General features: G+C 38.3%; 1 protein-coding gene across 26 annotated transcripts in view; it reads right to left on the reverse strand.

Moving 5' to 3' along the window:
• Positions 1-20,598, reverse strand: part of BICD1 (BICD cargo adaptor 1) — a 180,482-nt gene that overhangs the window by 15,590 nt on the left and 144,294 nt on the right. For 8 of the 26 annotated variants that reach the window (XM_080553301.1, XM_080553303.1, XM_080553304.1 and 5 more), the window contains 3 exons: positions 19,018-19,169; positions 11,706-12,023; positions 10,560-10,750 (listed from right to left, as the gene is read on the reverse strand). In XM_080553301.1, coding sequence (XP_080409427.1) covers positions 10,560-10,750; positions 11,706-12,023; positions 19,018-19,169 — 661 coding nt within the window. Of the gene's footprint in view, positions 1-10,559; positions 10,751-11,705; positions 12,024-17,841; positions 17,916-19,017; positions 19,170-20,598 lie in introns of those variants that run through there. The other 18 variants (XM_080553294.1, XM_080553289.1, XM_080553293.1 and 15 more) reach the window with 6 other exon arrangements.

Below are 20,598 nucleotides of genomic sequence, written 5' to 3' on the forward strand. Positions count from 1 at the left end.
ATTTTCTCTCACACATTAGTCACTGCTGATTTTCCTTTGGAATCTAATGTCCAGTCCTAATTGGGCTAATCAGCTCTTGATGTAAGAGCTTTAAAAATAACAAGCTTAGCGAAGCTACATCTGCTTATATGAGGACTGAATGTGCAACTATAAATTACTTGCTGAGAGCAAATCTCAGAAAAAAATATTTTCCTGTGCTTCCCTTTGGCTCAGCCACCAAAACAACACATTTTGCTCATGTCACAAGGTGTGCTCTGCCCTCCAGTCTATGAACTGGGTGACTCCAATCAACACAGGGCTGCTAAACTGGGTTATTAGTGTCTGAGAGGTGGGTTTGCCTGCTGTTGACATCAGCAATGTCCCCAGTGAAAATCCTACGTGCAAGCATTTTTAGTCCCACCTGTCCAAGACCAAGCAGACTGCAGTGGAACATTTCAGTACATTTTGACACTCAGTAAATTTGACAGCACTCTGTAGAGATCAGTAAGACCAAGAATAGTAAAAATCCCAAGATAAGCATTGGGGATGCTATGAATGAGTAACTGATATATATTTTTACTTGTGCCTAGTTCAGTTAATCATCAGAGAAAATTTTCTTTTATCTGAAAGGATTAGACAGAGTCAAGCAACAAACCAAAGTGGTGTTTTTCCTTTGTTTGTTTGTTTAAAAACAATTAGTGTTACATATTTGGTATTTCTGATATGGAAAACATTGGGAAATCAGTTCTTAATGAAAAGAAAAGCTCTCCAGAAATGCTTATGGAAAAATGTGAGACAGAGGCTTTTTTCAGTCTTTTAAAACAAACTTTTCTTAGTATCCCATTGACTACTCCATGATGACTGAAAGTCCTTTCATCCTAGCAAAATGTTTTAGAGCATCTATAGCAATTTCACTTTGTGTCATGCTACCCAATATTAACTGAACTTGCTATGTAAAGTTTGAAGAATTTGATAACATGTCCATGAAGATGTTATTGACAATTTACTTGAAAACAGAAGCTGTCCCTATTTATATGGTAATTAATTATTTTCTTCTCTCAGATGTTAAATTAATAGGAAAGAAAGAACAGTTAATAAGATGAGTTAAAATTATTGGGCAAAGAACAAACCAGTAGTCTTCTGGTCATGTGGAGGCAGAAATATGTTGCACCACACTGCAAGTCCTAGAGACAATAAATCAATCATTTCTGCTCAAAGGTAGGGAACAAGGAGAACTTCAGAACTCAAATGACAAACATGATATGTCAAGAAGAACAGGGTAGAGGTTATTAAAACACATGTCCATCTTGCTGAGTTGAGGTTTGTAGAAATGCTTTCAAATTGTAATCTGAAAGGATGAGGCAAGTCCCAAAACTGTTTCTGTACAGAGGAAAAAAAAAATCCTTGTTTTGTGTATATATATATAATTTTTGTACTTTGTTAAAAAAAAAAAGTTCATGCTGTTATTTTACTTGTTGGTTTCACTTATCATTTATCTCTGTGTTTCTAATGGATGCCAAGAAAACTTTGACCTTCCTCAAGGCCAAGAGGAACTTTAAGTGGCAATGGTTATCACAAAGAACAGCTGGTGAGAGGACAGCTGTGGTTCACTGTACAAAAAAGACATGAACAATGGTACAGGTCAAAGATCAGAAGTCTCTCTCCCTTCTCCTGCTTCCAGGGTCACTTTGGATCTGGAAATAACACAGTCAGTTTTGCCCTGTACATAGCCCCAGCTGGTAACCCTGTCAGCTATAAAATGGGTGCAGCTCTGCATTTCTGCAGGACGTTCCTAGAAGGAGAGGACTACAGTGAAGCCACCACACAGGCTCCATGCAGAGCCTGGCCAGCCTTATGAACCCTAGCCCTCTTAGAGCAGGATTGACTCGGGTCGTCCTGACCTCAGAGCAAAACCACCAGTGCGGGGCGGGGGGGTTGAGCCATGGTACAGAGCCGCCGCACAGCTCCATGACAGCCAGCCCTGTTCTGGCATCAGTAGTACTCAGGAAAGCTGATAAAACTTCACCAGAGGCAAGTTAGCACTTACATAAACATTTGTCAGTACCCAAATCCTCTGGCTTTTCCCACCGATTTCTCTCTTTTCCCATTAAACTGAAAAATGGATTGTTGATTGCAGATAGACAAGTATATCAACCAAGTAACAGTCTTGGTTCTACATCATGGTAAAGCAGACCAACAATGAATTTTTTATGTCAAGTCTTACAAATATCCAGGTAACTCATATCGTAAGCTTAATATTGAGCAATTTGGCATCTTAGATTATTGCTGGTTGGAGATGTTTTAACAACAAAAATAACGAAAGTATTCTTCCACAACTTATTTCTTAGTCTTCCCAATAACTATTTGAAGAATAAACCTTAAGAGATGTGAGCCTGCTGCTGAACTCCGATTTGCACACAGAGCGGAAGGCATCAACAATACCTGCACACAGAAGCAAGCTGCAGCATGCCAGCAGTAGGCTGCATCTAAAATCTTCAGCTCCTATCCCCCCTGCCTGTTCTTTTTCTTCCAAACGTGGCCCAGGAAGGTCCCACTGTTTCTACACTCCCAGGCTTCTGACATCTGCTCCTCCCTCCTCTTCTTTCCTGTTTACCTTCTGGATGAGGTCAGACAGAGTAAATGTAACTGAGAGCCTTCTGTTAGTTGCTTCTCGGGTGATTGAGCTTATTGGAACAGGTAGGGTATTTAACTGCTATTTTCTTATAACATCTAGAGAAGTGCTATCTGCCTTACCTGATTTCCACAATGCAACTCATGGAGCTTTACTAACAACTTTGCACGCTATCTGATAAATTCATATGGGCACACATATCTTAATAGATGGCTCCCCAGAACGTCAGGTTTCTTGGCTTTCATCTCTACAACAGTAACAATATACCTCCTCCCCGCCCCCCCCCCCCCATTTCCTTATTTTGCATGACTTGACTTCTACTTTATTTTTAGACCTGAATTATCCCCAACATCAAGAGCTATTTCCCTATCAATCCATGTGCTTCAGTAATAATGTGACTGCAACTATATGTTGAGCTATCAAAGCTATGTGCCAGCCTTGCCTTTTGCTGTAGCTCATATTAAGAATACTATTAAAAATTAAAGGAGAGGGGAGGGGGAAAATGAAAAGGAAATTTTTTTCTAGTCACTAACAAAATTAGTGAAATGCATTTTTTCTCCAAGGTTTGGGCAAAGAACATTAACAGACTTCTTGTCAGCTCTGTAGGTTTTTTCACACTTTTTATATCATGATGTATTTATGTGATTTTCTCAAGTGGTTTCTATGAATGCTTTAAATAATTCCTCATTAAATCTGTCAAGAAGCGAAATAATGGGTTAGTAAAACAGTAGAAATGGGGATGGGTAGAAGCTGAAAATATATATATATATATTAGGTTCCTTTCTTTTATATACAGTTCATAAAAAGCAGATTTGGAAAGGTCTGATGAGTCATGAAATACTTATTCACTAAAAGATGCACACATTTTAAACATTGCAAAAGAGGAAAAGGAAGATCATAAAAATACAGAAATCATCATACTTCTGTGTTGTTGATCACTCATCTTTCACGGAAACATAAGTGTCATACATTTCAGATGGCCACAAATTCATCCAGACAAAAAGTACTTGCACTATTTTATAGGTAAAGGGCCTGATCCAAAACTTGAAGTTAGTGGGAACAGTACCTTTAGTAGGCTTTGGAAGAAACATAAAGTACAACTATAAGCTTTCATAGCCCTATAAATGCAGACAGGGAAATACTTACAATTAGGGATACTAGTCTTGATTAAAGAATTGCTGGTGAGCTTACTCCATACATCACAACATCTTAAGGAACTGCTCTATCAGAGAGCTAAAATATCAGCGTGTCTAATTTAAACAGATACTCACTTCTGCTTTGCCTATTTTATGAGATGAGAAGGACAATATTGAATATTCCTGTATATTTGATGGTAAAAAATCAGTAAGTCATGAAACCACATTAAACCTTGTCATAAAAGAAGATAAAGACAGATGACTTTTGTTACCAACATTTTCAAGAGACTTGAAGAGCTGTTTTAGTTAATTGACAACACTGGATTCCAAAGCCCAAAATTTTCATAGAAAGCAATATCTGGTAACACACCTTAAATATACGTGTCACCTGTGTACCTATTTTGTTAGAAGCAACCAAAACTCTAATAAACTTTTATCAAAGAACTTCAACAAATGATGTTAATATTTACTATTCCATCTAACAACGATACCATAACTTGGATACAGAGATAAAAATGTCAATAACCTTTTAATGAAAATAAACAACAGTAAGGCATGGGTTCACTGCAATCTTTTTTTTTTCTTTTTTTTTTTTTTAACCTTTTAACAAACAGATTTGGGTTTCTATTAAAAATAGGTTTTATTTTGGAACTGCTTTCTTTACACAAGGAAAAATACAAATAAAAATTAAATGTTCATAGAACTGCAGTGAATTCATGCCATAATAGCTAAATTATATTGAAGTAGCTAAATTATATTGAACAGCATGAAATGTATGGCTTTGGTCTCATCTGTGATAACTGGAAAGCTAAGTATAAGAAAGCAAAAGCATAGAGCAATAAGGTCCTATTCACAGTGGCACCAAGAGGTAAAAGTACATTTAGCCAGCTGATTTCTTCATCAGTTACAGCCAACTAATGTCCTTGGCCAGGATACTGTTCTTCGAATTCAAAACGGCCTCCACAAGGACAATGTACCATGCTTGAAATAGCATAAACATGTAATGCCCATTAAGCTTAGTTAAATGAGCATTCAGATGCACGACATGGCCCCAAGAGCAAGAAGGTATATACATATATCTGTATATATGCACTAATAACACTCAGTAAACAATGAACAATTATATACACAGATATGGCATATTTACAAAACCCACAGAAAATAGAACAATGCAAAACAAAAAGTGAATATAGATAATAATGTCTGAATTATCTTTGTTGTGAAGAGCATTATGTTCAGTTAAAAACAAACAAAACAAATAAACCTAACTTTTAAAAACCCTGTTAAAATCACATCATATCTTTTTTTTCATGGAGAGCAGAGACACACTAGATCGATACCATAGGAGCCTTGCATTTGCCAGTAGCCTGCCTGATTATACAAGCTCAGAGACAACTTGCTCAGAAGTGAAAAAATGTGGAAAACTGTTCATGGGATGACCTATGCAATCATGAAGATCTACAAGACACCCTCCTAACAAAATTCAGGTATCATCTGATAATGTTCCTCAACGAACTTCTTCCACAATAATTTTCAAAATAAGCTATGCTTTCCTCAGTGTTCAGATTTCTAACAGCCCTGCTGTTTCAAAAGTGAAAGAAGTGCATAAAAAAAGCAAAGTTTGGGTACTAAAGTAGTGCTTACAGTAGCAAGGTTCAGAAATCTGTAAAGAGCTTTGTGACTCTGGAATTAAATTCAAAAGCAAAGCTAGAACAATACTTTTTGCAAAATATTCCTAAACAAATAAATAATGTGCAGAGCTACAGACCTTGAACTTATGACCTAATCACCACACAATGAAAGAAGACAAATTCACTATCAAAAACATATTCTCCCTACCTTTCCAGTGCTGTGAGGTGCATGGGTCATCTCTGTGGAGAGCCTCCACTGTGGAGGGTAGCATCAACTTGAATCTCCTTCAACCATTTGCCCAATCCCTTCATCCAAAAGGGGAGGATAAAACCAGCTTCATTTCCTACCAGGAGTTTCTATTTATAATATTCCCATTGAATGTGCTTTCCATATCTTTGCATTGCCTAAACAATGTGAAGAAGCCAGGACAGAATCCAAGAATCTTGTCCCATATGATAACTTCCACAACATTATTTTAAGAAAAACCCACGAGAAGGAACATAAGCTTTTGGTTTCACAGCCAGTAACATCCCATGGAATATTTCTGAAAAATAATTTTCTAAACATTGCATCTTGAAAAAGCTCAAAGTCCAGAGTGAGGAAATGGGAATAGCAGCAGAGGGTATTGCTCAACTTTTCTGTCTGAAGAGTTTATCCAACACCTCATATCTCATACCAAAAGCCTTTCCTCCCTGTAATGACCACCCTACTCAACAGACTCCCTGTTCTTGTAGTCTTACGACAGCAGACTCTCTATCCTTGCAGTGTTTAAGACTGTTTGTGCTATATCAAACACATCCATACATTCCCAGGTTTCCAACCTATTCTTCTCAGGTGAAAGCACTACAAGTGAAAAGGGTTGTTAACAAAGACAACTCAAGCAGTTCTCCTTGAGTCCCAGCTTAACTGGAAGACTTCTTAGGACTTTCATATTTGGGTGATTGAGTTTCTTTCATTTTTTTCTTGTATGCTTTAAGAAATAATTTCTACCTACAGTTGCTCTAACTTAGCTCTTAGAGACTCTATTAGCAACTCTCTATAGGAATTTCTTTCCAGTTAGAATTTTCATAAATTTAGATTTTTTTTGTAAGAATGCAAACCAACAACAACAAAAACTAGTTATTTGTTTCAAATTAATTATATTTGATTTGCATGTAAGCATAGAGCCACAGTAGAAATTAATCTTTGATGATTGCATATTAAGAGTATATATAAGTATTTATATACTCTTAATTGTGTATGATATGTGGCAAGCTTAGTGCTTGAGCAGTTGTGCTATTATACGATATTCCTTGTGCTGTCTGTATCTTCCATATTTGTCTCTTCTCAAGAGAAGTAAATGCCTTTCTGTAAATCAGCCTTGAAAGGCACATGAAAATCAAGCAAACTTTCAGGTTTAATGTGCTTTCAGAAAAAGAACAACTCTCCAAAATCAACTGATTTTAACACTAACACTATTTGAAGTGTTTTTCTGTGTAAGATTTAAATACTGAAATTTGCCCTGTGGTAACTACAAATGAAAACAATATGGAAAAGAAGCATCTATCACAGTTTGTCTGGGGAACACCTCAATGAAGGGGAGACTCTCAGATTGATTGTGATTGACCCTTTAATCCCCCCTATTTAAGGGAGAATGCTGAAGGCATTAGTTACTCTTTGTTTCATGAGCCTGTCAGGAAACCTTTATCTTCAGATGCATCAGCAACACAAGGATCCTCATTTTAAACTAAAATTAGATAACTTTACATTCAACTTTTAGAATGTCCATGCTAAAATAATGGACAGAAAAAAGAACACTATCAGGGCACCGATAGCAGATTTTTTTCTGTCCTGTTCTTTCCTTGAAGAAGTCAAGAGAAGCACATTTCAGATTTGGGACTGTAGGATAGTAGGAGGCATCTAGCAACTTTGTTTTCAGGCCCTGTATATGAAAATTTGGAAGAATTTTGAATGTAACTTCAACTGAAAGGTCATTTCCAATACATTTTTACACCATCAAAAACGGTGTTAGGCCTTCTATATGCCCTGAATTCTTCATGTAATCATGAACATAGCCACATGCAAAAGAAGGCTGGAGTTTCTGTTGAGCAAATGCAATCTGGATCTGTCTATCAGAAGAATAAAGATTTTAAACTGTAAAAATACATGTTAATAATGGAAGGGAAGAAGCAGCACACAGCAAAGCTAAATGCGTGCTATTACCTAGGGGAAACAAAACATGATACTTTGGAAATGGACTGAGTGATATTTTTAGCCACAATGATTAGGAGCCATTAGTTCCTAAAGTCATACTGCCACAGCTTGATGTCAGTGGGACACACGAGCTGATTTAAAGTTGAGGGCAGTAAAGTGGAAGCCAAGAAAGAAATGATCATCTCTTTCCTGAGAAATCTTTACTTCAGTTGGTCTTCACTACTGAGTCTTCATGCCAGGGTCTTCCTCTGAAAAAGGCAGAAAAAGTAATCCCAGCTTTCTGCAGAGGGAGCCAGTAGCAGTGAAAGCTGGGGACAGAGCATGGTGGGGCGGCCTCTTCTAAGCACCAAGTCCAGAAGAAAGTGCAAGAAGACAGGCACGGCCTGCCTACTGCAGGAGGAACATACGACAGAGGAGCCTGCCCAGTTTCTCTACCAACTTCAGTTCTTCTGGCTCTTGGTCTCCATCAAATGCATTCCCAGCTACAGCCTCCCAGCCCCTATGGCAGTGGGAGCTAATGGAAGAATAGGGAAGCTCACACATCACGTGGGTGAAATCTTCATGTAAAGGAAACCTTTCATGACTTTAAAAAAATGAAAAAATAAAAATTAAGTTAGGCCTGAATCATTTCTCATTTTTCACTTGTGAGGACATAGCCTCAAATCAAGCTGTATTCTGCTCTGTAGTGTTTGAGTTTGGATGTTGCTCTTCTGCAATCTCTGTGATGAAGAAGCAGGTAGGGGTTGCTACACTGCTTGCTCACTTGCTTTACTGCACAGATCGTTTGGGAAAAGAATCTCTTTCTGATACGAGGCAGACGTTTTAAACATTCCCTCTGCAAGCAGCAAAATAGCATCCTTCACAGTTGCTTGCCTTCAGGAAAAAGATAATGAGACAGATGGAAAAAAAACATCTTACTTATTCCTTTGTTCTGTTAACAATAATATATCTTCAAGAAATTGGTAAGACCAATGCTGATTCTCGACCTGATTCTGACATTAACCCTGCTGATAACAGAATCAATGTGCTGAAAAAAAAAAAATCACTGGTTTGAACACATCAGGCTCACAGAAATCAGTAGTACTGTCTCAAGCCTTTATACTATGAATATTAGAGATGGTGGCAGGTGAGACTCCAGATAAACATTATTTTCTGGACAACTCTATTTTTTCAGGCTGCTTTATCCCTTGGTCTCTGTTATTACAAAAAGTCAGAGACTGTGTCAGTGTCAATCTGCAGTTTGTGAACCTGTGATGCTCTGTGAGGTATCAGATGCTGGTCTATGAAAATGGTGACAAATATATAGTGCATGAAGACAGTCAGAACCCAGAGTTCCATATTAAAAAATCACATATTTTATGGTTAGTACTAACAATTTTGCAAAACAGTAAATTTGTCTCGTCTGTTGAGCACTCTTCTTTTTAAATCATTACTCCTTCCGACCATCAACATGCAAATACAATACAGAGATCACAGGTCTTCAAACAAAGATCATCAAGTCCTTGAATTAAGGATTCTTAATGATTCTCCTTGGCCTCACAGTCTATTGTAAATTGTAAATTAAAAGTACAATTACAATTAGAAGTCTTGTAAATTCTAAGACAGAAGATTTGTCATTTTGGGGTCTACTTCCTTTCATTTTCTTGCAATTCCAAAGAGGAGTGTTTGGTTATACAGGAAATTCAAAAACCACTTCTTTAAAGAGAGGTAAGTGTCCATCAGAAGTAAAACCATTCTTATTCTGTTGAAGGATGAAGAGGAAGGATCACAAGAGACACTGCCGGTGTTTAGGAAGCGGATTCCTGTCTATAGGGTAGAAAATGAGCACGTGGTCTTCCCTTTCTTATCACACTGCTGCCTTCTCCAAATCACAAAAATATTGACATAACTGCTCACACGAGCTTCTTCTGAAGTCAGGTGGGTATGCCTGCATATTTTGGAGTGTTGCCAACAGAACACAAAGGAGTTGTTAAAAGCTCAGTACCATTTATTTTATAAATTTTGAAGTCTTTACTTTTTTCACTCTGCCTTTTCCCCCTCTAGGAAACAGCTCTTCAGTTTATTTACTTCAACAAGAGAAGGTTTTGTTTAGACTCTGCAGTTTTACACTTGTCCTCTGTTACTTGCACGGCACTTCTCAAAGGTGGCTGTGATATTGCTGGCACTGAGATATAATGTACTGTATGGTATTGCTCAGCTTTCCAGAACAGATAGTTACTTTAGCAGAAAGCACATTATGGGCTTTAGCTTTTACATTTTCTACGTAGGCTTATTGTGTATAAGAAATTTCAAAACAAATGAACGAAAAAAAATTATCACCAGACAAGGGTGTGCACAAGGCTGGAAGTTCGGCATGGGCACAGAAGAAAAGTAACTATTATTTTGTCAGGAACAGAGAGATGTCACAACCTTTGAAATGACATTCAGTTCGCATTTCCTTTCTACATATCGTTCTAAACAGATACTACAGCTTGGCAGAAAATGAAGAGCAAAAGCTTCCTGTGAAGATAAACTTAATGATTCAGTTTCTATAAACTAAACCTCCTGTGAGTTTAACACTACACCTTAGAAACACCTCTGCTGCCAGCAGGAGAGGGACTCTGCTTAGGCTCGCGCACATCGCCAGCCACTCCGTCATCAGTCCTCACCCATCTAACTCCTCTGTCCCGTTCAATTTGGGTCTTCTGTGGGGGCTACCAACACAACCACCAGACCAAGCACCACCTGGGCACAGGGGTGCAGCTTCTGTGGATGCCAGCAGGACTGCACCCACCTATTCCACAGCAGGACTTCCCCTACTGCATCTGGAACCAGTTTGGGCCACAGCTGGCAAAATGTCAGCTCCTGCTGCAGGTGACACAGGAGGAGACATTTTGCTTTTCAGGTCACAAGAAGGTGCCCAAATTAGATTGCATCTGCAGCGTTGGGAGGATGCACTGCTCTGCTAACCACTCAGCACCACATGCACCCAAGGAAAAAATGTTTACCTGGTGTGGCCACGGTTAACCTTTTTTCCTTGCTGAGACGGTGCCCATGGATGAATTCACTCATGGAAGGGGGGCCCCTCAGAAGATATGATTCTGTGGAAGCGGGATGAGGGGGGGCTCTTAATAATTTCTGGAGGTAGGTCCCTGAAGTCCTGGGATGGCTCTGATCACAAAGGGAAGGTGAGAATAGTCTTGCAGGAGATCCAAGAAAAATACATATGGAAACAAAAGAGTTTTACTTTAATTACCTTTCAAAGCCTCACGAATGACAACATCATGTTAATTTGCTTAACAGGTAAAAAACAACTAGTGTTGCCACCCCATGTCATTTCCACAGCAGAGCACCTTGCCTGCATGGGAAATCCTGGTCCGTATTAGGGGAGGAGGAGATGAGGTTGACTTATATCTCAATATCCTGGAGTCGATATGTACAAGGCTCCCTGAATGTTCTCTGCTTTTTGCATTGTGACTAGAATGTACAAGAAAAAGGAATGATTATCTAGGACTTCTCTAACAGAGAGTCCTTTTCATCTTCAGAACCATGGAGATCCCCACACCTATAGAGCTTTGACAGGACAGTCACAAGACAAGATGAGAACTCACTGCTTGAACAGCAAAATATTTGCATTAGTTTATGAATTGCAGCCATCCCCCTTCGAAAGGTTGCTTGCTCCTTTGCAGAGAAATTGATCTGAGTGAACACATCCATATTCTTTTTGCACTGATGAAGAGCAAGTGAGCACTAGAGCTTAACAAAGAGATGCAACTTCTTTTGTGTTAAGCATTGAAATGCTCACAGAGAACAATCTTTTTTTATTTCAGATGCTCATTATGGAAAACCTTAAGAAAAACTTAAGGGAGAGTTGTTAAAGAAAATACATTCACACTAATATTAAAGACATACAAGATGCACTGAGACACTGACAGATAATAGTTCAAAAACTTTGCATTAAGAAGGAGGAAATAATATTGTGAGTAGGAGGATCAGAATGACATGTTGCCAGGCTTTGAATTTCATTTTCATATCTTCCCCACCTCCTTCTCCCCGAGTGCAAAACAAAAAAATAATAATGTTTACAATTCAGTGAACGACTTTAATGAAAGTCTGGCCACTGCACTGTACTATAAAGATCACTGCATGCATACCTTTTCCTCTGAGTGCCACTGCTGACCAGTAAGTTTGGTTGCTGTGGGCCCTGACTATGCAGGAGGAAAGTGTCTATGGTTGGCACGGTGGCTGATGCCTCCTCACTTACTTTAGGGCTGCCGATCTTGCTCTTTCCAAGCTTGCCTTTGCTGCGTCGGGACTGCTCATGGTCAAATTCTAAATCCTCCAGTCGCTGGGTAAGGGCAAGTTTTTGTTGGATAGCCATGCGCAACAGAGAGTTTAGTGTCTTCTTCTCATCCTCTGCAGCTGCTAGCTGCCTTTGCATCTCATCCAGCTGCGTGACGTATTCATCACACCTGGGAAAACAAACAAGGCAGAAAACTGGGGAACTGGTCCAAGAACCAACTTTACCAGTGATCGTATTACCGGGCCTCAGTTGCAGGCATAGATTTAGATCCAAGCTTTTGCTGAACCTAATCCTGCAAGCAGATAGCCTGAAAACTTCTCTTCCCACTTCGAACGAATACCTACTTGGATCTGAATGCTGAAACTTCCTATTGAGTAGTATAACTTATGTCTAGAATATCAGAGTATTCTATGACTATAACATGTTTCTAATGCACATAACTAGCAAATGGAGGATAGGCTTGGGATTATCCCCAGCTTAACCCATAAATAACATCTTGGAGGGCTGGTTCAGCTAGTAACTCACCATAGATACAGACGTCTACTTATTAGATAGTAGTATTTTCCATACATACTAATATCTACTACATAAACAAAATATTACCCAAAAATGATGAAAAAAGACTAAGTATCTTGTACACTTGACAGATCAGATTTTGTGAAATTAGAAACCTTCATTTGTTTGCCATTGTTAATCGGTTAATGCAGTAATATTCAGGAAGCCCCACACTTGGAATGAGCCTTCTGGAGGTGTGCTCAGATATCAGTTGTCATGGCCACTTACCCCTTTTTAACCCTCAGCCTCTCTTATCTGCATGAAAAACTTTTCATTCTTTTTCATTAGCTTTAGATCTCTGAGACAGATTTTGAAGTAAAACCACCTTTCTGATACGAGTCTGTTAGCATTTAAGATCAAATCCAATTTAGTCTTGCTTTTTAAAAATGATTCAATTAAGTTAACGTGAAGAGCAAGGCATTTCAGAATTTCTTAGTCAATTTTTGGAGTGAAATAGTTTTGGTTTATTAAAAATAGAACCATTTAACGAGTAACAACCAAGAGTGATAAATGTATACCATCAGTGAAATGATTCATGGCTAGCAGCACTATCTAACCATAAGACATTTGTGGCAACATCTAACATTTTTTCACATTAAATAATACAGATTTCATTAAATCTCCTCCCCACATGTGATCTGTTTAAATCTAAGTAGATATGCTGCGTAATTACAATAGTGTAATGGATGATGATTTACTTTTATCAGTACCATTCTCAGAAAACAAGCAAAGAAAATAATTTTAGGTTTCCTTCTCCAAATGTGTGAAGCAATAAATTTTGAATTATTACAAACTGAGTGATGAAACTTGTTTGTAATTTTAATCTTCTCCTTCAGAAACAGAAATAAAGCATACTCAAAAATTCATACTTACTCTTCACTCACATACACACACATATATATATATTGCACTCTCCTTTTGAATAATTTAGGCACTTTAACTGGAAGCAAAATGACTCAGCCAGCCATAGTTTCAGCTACAGTTACAGTATCATCTTTCTCTACAGGACCTTAAAAAGCATAAGTCTGTATTTAAGCCCCGAGGAAGAGAGAGATTTCTGAAATATTCTTCAAGTCAACTTGCACCTATTTCTACTGCAAGTTATGAGATGTTTATTGATGTCTTAGCTAGTTTCTTTGATAGAGACATTAGAATAAGCCAGCATTCTAGAAATTAAAATGAATTCAATGAATTCGTTTGAAATAGAAAATGTCTGAGTTAACAGGGTTTTAAAGACTCATTCTTGTAAACAGATGGATCCTGTATCCACCTCCCACTTTTTCTCTCCTGCTCTCCTCTTGTCTAGAAGAGACTTCTTTTCAAATATGCTTGTATTGAAAATTAACAGTAAAAAGTAACATCTGCAGCAACACCTGTAGCACTGTGCCATTAAAGGAATGAACTGTCTTGCTTTAGTATGCCCATAAGCCAATTTTCTTTTTAGAAGAAGATTTTTTTACTTTTTTTCCTCAGGCCTTAAAATATGTTCTTGTATCTAGACATCTGCTTTGTAAAAAGAGCATAACTGAGCAGTTAAGAAACATAACCTCCTGAGGGTGGATACTACTAAACAAGGTTTAGACAAAAATGCTTTTCACTACCTGCTATGAACTCTAACAAGATAGGCTTAGAAATGCAGATATGCTACATGCTGTTAGCTGGCCTCACACTCAAAACAAAAACAATCTCATTAATACAACATTTTCCAACTGTTCTCACTAACTATATGCCCTTCCTAGAAGTCTCCCCACAATAGCAATCCAGCATTCTTGGCAGTTCACTGCAGTGTTTGGGTGGTTCCAGTCATCTGACCTCCACCACAACTCGAAGTTTCCTATTATTTTGCACAAACACATGGACCATTGTCTCTGTGTTTTGTTGCTCAAGCACATATATTTTTTGAGAAATAGTGTTCAGAAAGGCTAAGCCTAAATCAGTCAGATAAAGGCCATAATTAACTTTAGAAACTGCTGAATTAACAGCCTCAGATCTTGAAGTCTGCAGCAGCGAAGGTTATTCCATGTAGTGGGAGGTAGCCACTGCCTGCAGACATGGTCCTGTAATGAAATATTCCCTGATATATGCAAGTGAGGGATAAAAAGAAAAGTGTTTCCAATTAAAAAAGAAAAAAAGCTTTACACACATCCATATTGCCTTTTACCCATACATTTTATAAACATTGGTGAAGTCTCACAGCATACAGAGGAAGAAAAAGGCTAAGAGCTCTTAAGAGAGATGATTTCTGGCATGGTGTGGACCACTGCAGAACAAGCAGGGCTCCAGGATACACCAGAGCTCTCAATGGGTCTTTTAGAAGTGCTAGAGTAGTAGTTCATAACAGAAGTTAGGTTATATCCACCCGCATCAGAGCTCTGTCACAGTTTCTCCCTTGTCTCATGATGGGTGTAAGCTGCAAGTGACTAGTAAATTATCTTGTATGCTGGTCTTAAGTTTTATGCAGTGTCAAGATTTCACGTTTCTTCTTTCTCCTGTCTCAGAAAGGAAGAAGACAGATGCATAAGCCTGCTTATTTTGTATCCAAGAAGCTTACGTAGGATTTGTCCATATTTCTCTGTCATCTAGGAACGCAAACCAAATACCAGGTCAGGCCTAGGCATAATTTCGGTCACACAAATCATAGCGGAGCTTGAGCTAAACCCAGAGACATTGACAGTGAGAAATCCTGGCTCTACCACATAAGCATAATTCTTTTCTGCTCATAAATGTTTTCTCATCCAGGATAGCTCCGGGATCTGTCTGTACTTCTTAGTCCATGACTTCAGCACAAATTTTCTTTAAGTATTAATCATAACAAAACATCTTGGTGGATACAGAATAAAATCAGTACATGTAGTGTCAGGAGGATGGCAATATCTTGAGAAATATTTCTCTACTTTTGAATATCTATTTAGCTTAGGAAAATAAAAAGTATGCAGGGAATCAGTAAAACTAGCTTTCTGAATTCCTTCAGGATCCTTCTGTAGAAGCAGTTGTTTCTCTCCTTCAGCATGAGACATTTCATCCCTTCCCCTCTCAGCTCAACCCCTACTCTAGATGGCAAACCTAAAGTTTTAAAGAATCTGCTTTTCATTTGCCCTCTAGAGGAGCACTGGCTGTCAGTCTCACCACCGCACAGCTCACACCATGTCAGTGTCTCGGGGCTGGAGCAAGGGGCAGCAACAGTACGGGCAGGAAAGGCTCACACCATTTTTCTGCACTGGGAATATCAGAAGCAACACAGTAAATAAGTAGACAGAAGCTGTGAATCTGACGGGCACCACGTAGCCCTGGAATCAGGTGGGAATTTAAACTTTGCTCTGCTAACTCAATGCATCCCACCCACAAGCAGCCACAGAACATGACTTCTCAAGCAGAAGCTGCAGCAGCAGGTTTAATGCACCATTAAAACATACCAACAAAAGCGCTGCTATGGAAGAGTCCTCATCAGTGGTGTCTACCCCAAAAATTACCACAGATATAAAGACATTGACTTTAAAAAAGCAAAACATTTAGGATGCTTGAAAATGAACAGTTAAGGTGTTTAACAATTAGCTGTTCTTCACATCTGGCAGATAAATTTCATCACTCCAGTTAATTCCAACATTCTGACCTTCTCCAGCTCTCTAAACTTTCCAGACAGATGATTAAAAGAGTCTAGAAAATGGAACCTCTCCAAAAGGGCTGGTGTAAAAATGGAGTGATTTTAAAAAAGCAGCTGTATCAAGGGTTTGATAACAGTAAGAAGTTTTTATACTTTTGTTTTATTTTTCTTTTGTGAGGTGTGTTTGGGGAAACAGGAGCTTGAACTGTGGTGAGAACATATTCTTGCAGGTCTAAAGTAAATTCAGAAAGGGATCGAGGCTAATGAAGAAGGAAGCTGTAGAGATCAGAACCACAGAGATTTTGGATTGGGAAACAAACAGTCCAGGAAAATAAAAAGAGCAAAAGAGATACAGGCTGGACAGAAGGACTTCTGAGGGGCAGAAGAGAAGATCTGAAGAAAGAAACAGGAATGGAAGGACACACAAGTGTCAAGGGAAAATCACAGAAAAAGGAAGGCTCTTGCTTTCTGCATAGGGAAGCTTTGCAGAAAATTGTTGTCTTCACTTTTCAGACTAGAAACACATGCGCTATGCTCTCCTTATAATGTGGCATGAGCTTTAACCAGTGCATATGATGAAGGATCCATACAGTTCATCACCAGAATGAACATCCATTTGAGAGTCAAGTGAACAGAAAAGAATGGGTTATGAAAAAGGACATTGCTCAATCAAGCAGCATGTAAAATCATTTTGAGACCTATAAAACAACTCTACTTTTAGAGAGATATTCTCCCTATAGTACAAATTCAGGAGTAGTATCATGTGATGCAGGATTACCATGGAAATCACTGTTTTATTTAACAGAAGACTATATATATATATATATATATATACATATATATATATATATACTGAATGTTGCTATTGTATCAAATATTACTGCATGGAGAATCTCACGTTCTTCTATTTCCAAACAGGTTTCTCTTCTTGAACAGACATTTATGGCATATTGTCTCTTTATCAATTAAACAAAAGCTATTCCAAATGAAGTACACAGAATGAGTCAATGATTTGAACATTTAGGAAAATTGATTTAATTATGAAGGTCATTAAATTCCAGGGTAGGGAAGGAAAAGCAATATTCTACAACAGAAAAATCTATAGAAGCCCACTGATATGCAAGATGTTGCAGTGAGTGACTTTTAATCACTGTCCCTTCAAGATACTGGTCAAAACGTATGACCTCAAGGAATACATCCATAGGTTCTGCAGTGAGTTTTTAATCACAACTGCATGGCATTTACCAACAGCAGTTGATGCTCTGGGTGGGGTTTATCTCTACTAATATTAGACATTTACAAAGTGGAAATTGGTAACTCAGCAAGCGACACAGATTCCTTTTATAGATGTAGAAGAGACACGTTTCATTGCATCCTACACAAGATATCTATAATAGGCATCTAAACAAATGGCACCCTTTAAGCTTAATTCTCGCAGAAAAGATGCTGCTGCCTCCCACCGGCTGTAGGGCATGCCTTAAATCCAGCAGAAGTGTGCACGTTGGATGCATGAATACAGAAAAGAGCATTTAGTACACCAACCTAATAATCTCTTCAGGTACCAGCTTCTAAATCTTTGCAAACTTGTTTTACCTCGCAGGCTGATGATTCAGGCTCCACACAAGACCCTTGTTTGCTTTATGCTCATGATTCCACACCTCTCTTCGGGAGTTAGTAGCCCTCCAGGTAGCATTATAGAGTTAGTACATTCATTTATCTCCTGGAGTAATGAGCTTGTAAACAAAGACCACCACGTGCATTTCTAAAACACACACAGAAGTTTGCTTTCCTGAAGAAAATCTCTAGATGGCAATGAAATGAATGGAGCTACCTTGGTTCACACCACCTGATGATTTGGTTCTTCATTTCCATTATGGCACTACACGTACTCTTCCAACGATGAACCTATGATGAATTTGTACACAGCACCAAAGTCACAGAATGTAAATGGCCCCTTCTCCATCCTTCCCACCTCTCAGCTGCTGCTGCTACCATGACTAAGCAACAAAAGACTGAAGAAGGCTGGAAGAGGTGAAATGGCACCCATATAGTGCAGGGAGCACGGGGGAGATGTTGGCATGAGGCATGAAGAAGTTTTATTGCTTACGGACTAAAGCACAAGCAAGAAATCTTCATTGTGTTTGATCACAAACGGGAAGCGGGGGGGGGGGGGGGGGGGAAGAAAGCATGATATAATAGAAAAAAATGTTTTCTTTGCTAATTTGGGTGGTAAGAATTTATTGATGGAAGCACTGGATCTTCAAAAACAAAATATTTGTAGCTAACTTTTTGAAAAGCACCTAAAACCAAAAGCTCTTCTAAGGACGTATGGGTGAAGGAAAGAAGAGAAATGATTAATAACTGTCCTGTCAGGAGGAACTGTACTACAGAAGGTAAGTGAAACCTTTATCCTGTGTAGAAGTTAATAAATTTGATATTACAGCTGGAGAAAGTAAGAATTCATGTTGGAATGTGAAATTGCAGTGACCTCACAATTATTAGTGCTGGATTACAGCACAGGCCGGTTGATGAAATAGATTTTTCCAGTGGTAAGTACTAAATCTCACGATAATGAAACCATAAGATTCTGAAGATCTTCATTAACCATACGACAGCTTTATGTGACAGAATCACTGCGTACTTCTGAATGTGAATATCAGCCACATAAATCTCCTATTTGATTTTCACTTAAAAAAGCCCTATAAATGCAAATAGACTGACGGTTGATATTGGCATTTATAACACTTTACTCAAGGTTGTATTGACATTGCTATTCTCCAGCATTATTTTCCAAGACATGCATCCCAGTAGCACTTGAAAGCTTGCAAGTTTTGCAAGCACACACTGTAAGACTCGTTCACCTTCATCCAGCAAACCCCTGACCTTGCACAAAATAATTTCTGTCCCTCCTCCTAAGTACCCAACATACACAGGTATGTCTGTTCTCGCTTAGCACACTTATTTACTTTTACAGTGTTGAGTCAGACAGTGAAATCATTTCCCTTACCTGGTTGCAAACATTGCTCTCAAGGATGAGAAGGTTGCTGCATCTTCCTTCAAAGCCTTTAGTTCATTTCGTAGCTTGGTCATGGTTTCAGTCACCATTGCTTTTTCATTTTCGTACTTATTCTTCAAATTGGCTAATGCCACTTCAGCTGTCTGAAAACACAGACAAGGATATTTGCTTATGACAGAGATATCTGATAACAGCTCAGATGCCATGTTTGATTTTACTTTATATTTCCTTCTCCATTCATACAGCAAAATAAGGTTAGACCTGCACCGTGCCCTTTAATGTCATCTTTTAAGTTGTACTTCATAAAGCCAGGAAAAGGAGAAAGCAGTTCAAAGGACAAAGCCAATTATAATGCACTGGCTACAACTCAGCACCTTAAAAAGGCAAATGAGCAAGTTACTACAGCTTAAGGAGTTGCTACCACATCCTTGAGCCACAAGGTGCATCTCTGACCACTTTGCAAACGGGACACATGGCACATTAGACTCAGCCTTGGTAGCTGCAGGCTGAACCAACTTGGTTTTCCTCATGCTTTCTGCCATGGCTTTCCTTGCATGAGGTGATTGCTAGGATGTGACAGCTGGTTTTCACATCTGAGCACTGGCAGTACCTACTGTTGTGCAAAACTACATTATTCTGTCAGCTTTAATTACTACAAAAAAGAACAAAGAAAGCGTAAATTACAATTTTCACTTAAAAGGAAAGCAAGGCTTTGTAGCCACCTATTTCTTTATTTCTCTGCTTCCTTCTTTCTTTTATTTTGTCCATTTCCTCCACTAGATGTCTTTAATTTCCTGACCATATAATTACATTTTAGTAATTACATTTGTCTTATTTTTGCAAAAGTAGAATCTTTTGTTGTAGTTATGAAATTTAGTATCATTTTTAGTTTATTCAAAATACATACTGTTATAGAGGCTTTACACCTACTGCTGCTATGACATTTTAAATTATTGCCGTTTAAATACCTGAAGAAAAAATGTTTCCTTTTGCATTTACCTAGAGTGGGGGGCTATTATTTTTTCACTTCATTTAGTGCAGAATAAGTTGTAGCATTTCATATCAGCAATCAAGTTCCCCTGTTGATCTTGTGGTTTCTTGAACCATCATCAGGGAAAGGGATTGTGGAAAAACATTATTTCAAAGATGCCAGCAAGGGGATGCTAATGACCAAACTTGGAAACTGATTTTAAACTCAGTTTTCTGAATCTTGCTAGATTTGTCACTGACAATGCCTCTTAAGAAAAGGACATTATTAACATCTCCTACTAAAACACAGCTCTATTCATTTGTGCCTGGGGAAATAGCAGTTACAAATGGCCACATTAAAATAAATTTTCCTTTTTTTTTTCCAATTATATATCCAGCAATAAAGTTTTCTCTACTTTCACACTAGTTTACATTGAGAAATTTTTTAAAATTGTTAATAACTACCTGAAATTTTAAATAGATTTTTTTTTTCATGTCAAACTTGAAACACATCAGCAACACATTGTAAAACAAAACAAAACAAAAGCCACTTAGGGTTTTTGGCAGCCCTGATGACATATGCTTTGGTATAATGTAGGATGG

Source organism: Anser brachyrhynchus (assembly GCF_964034855.1).
Source record: "Anser brachyrhynchus genome assembly, chromosome: 1".
In the NCBI taxonomy this organism is placed as follows: domain Eukaryota; kingdom Metazoa; phylum Chordata; class Aves; order Anseriformes; family Anatidae; genus Anser; species Anser brachyrhynchus.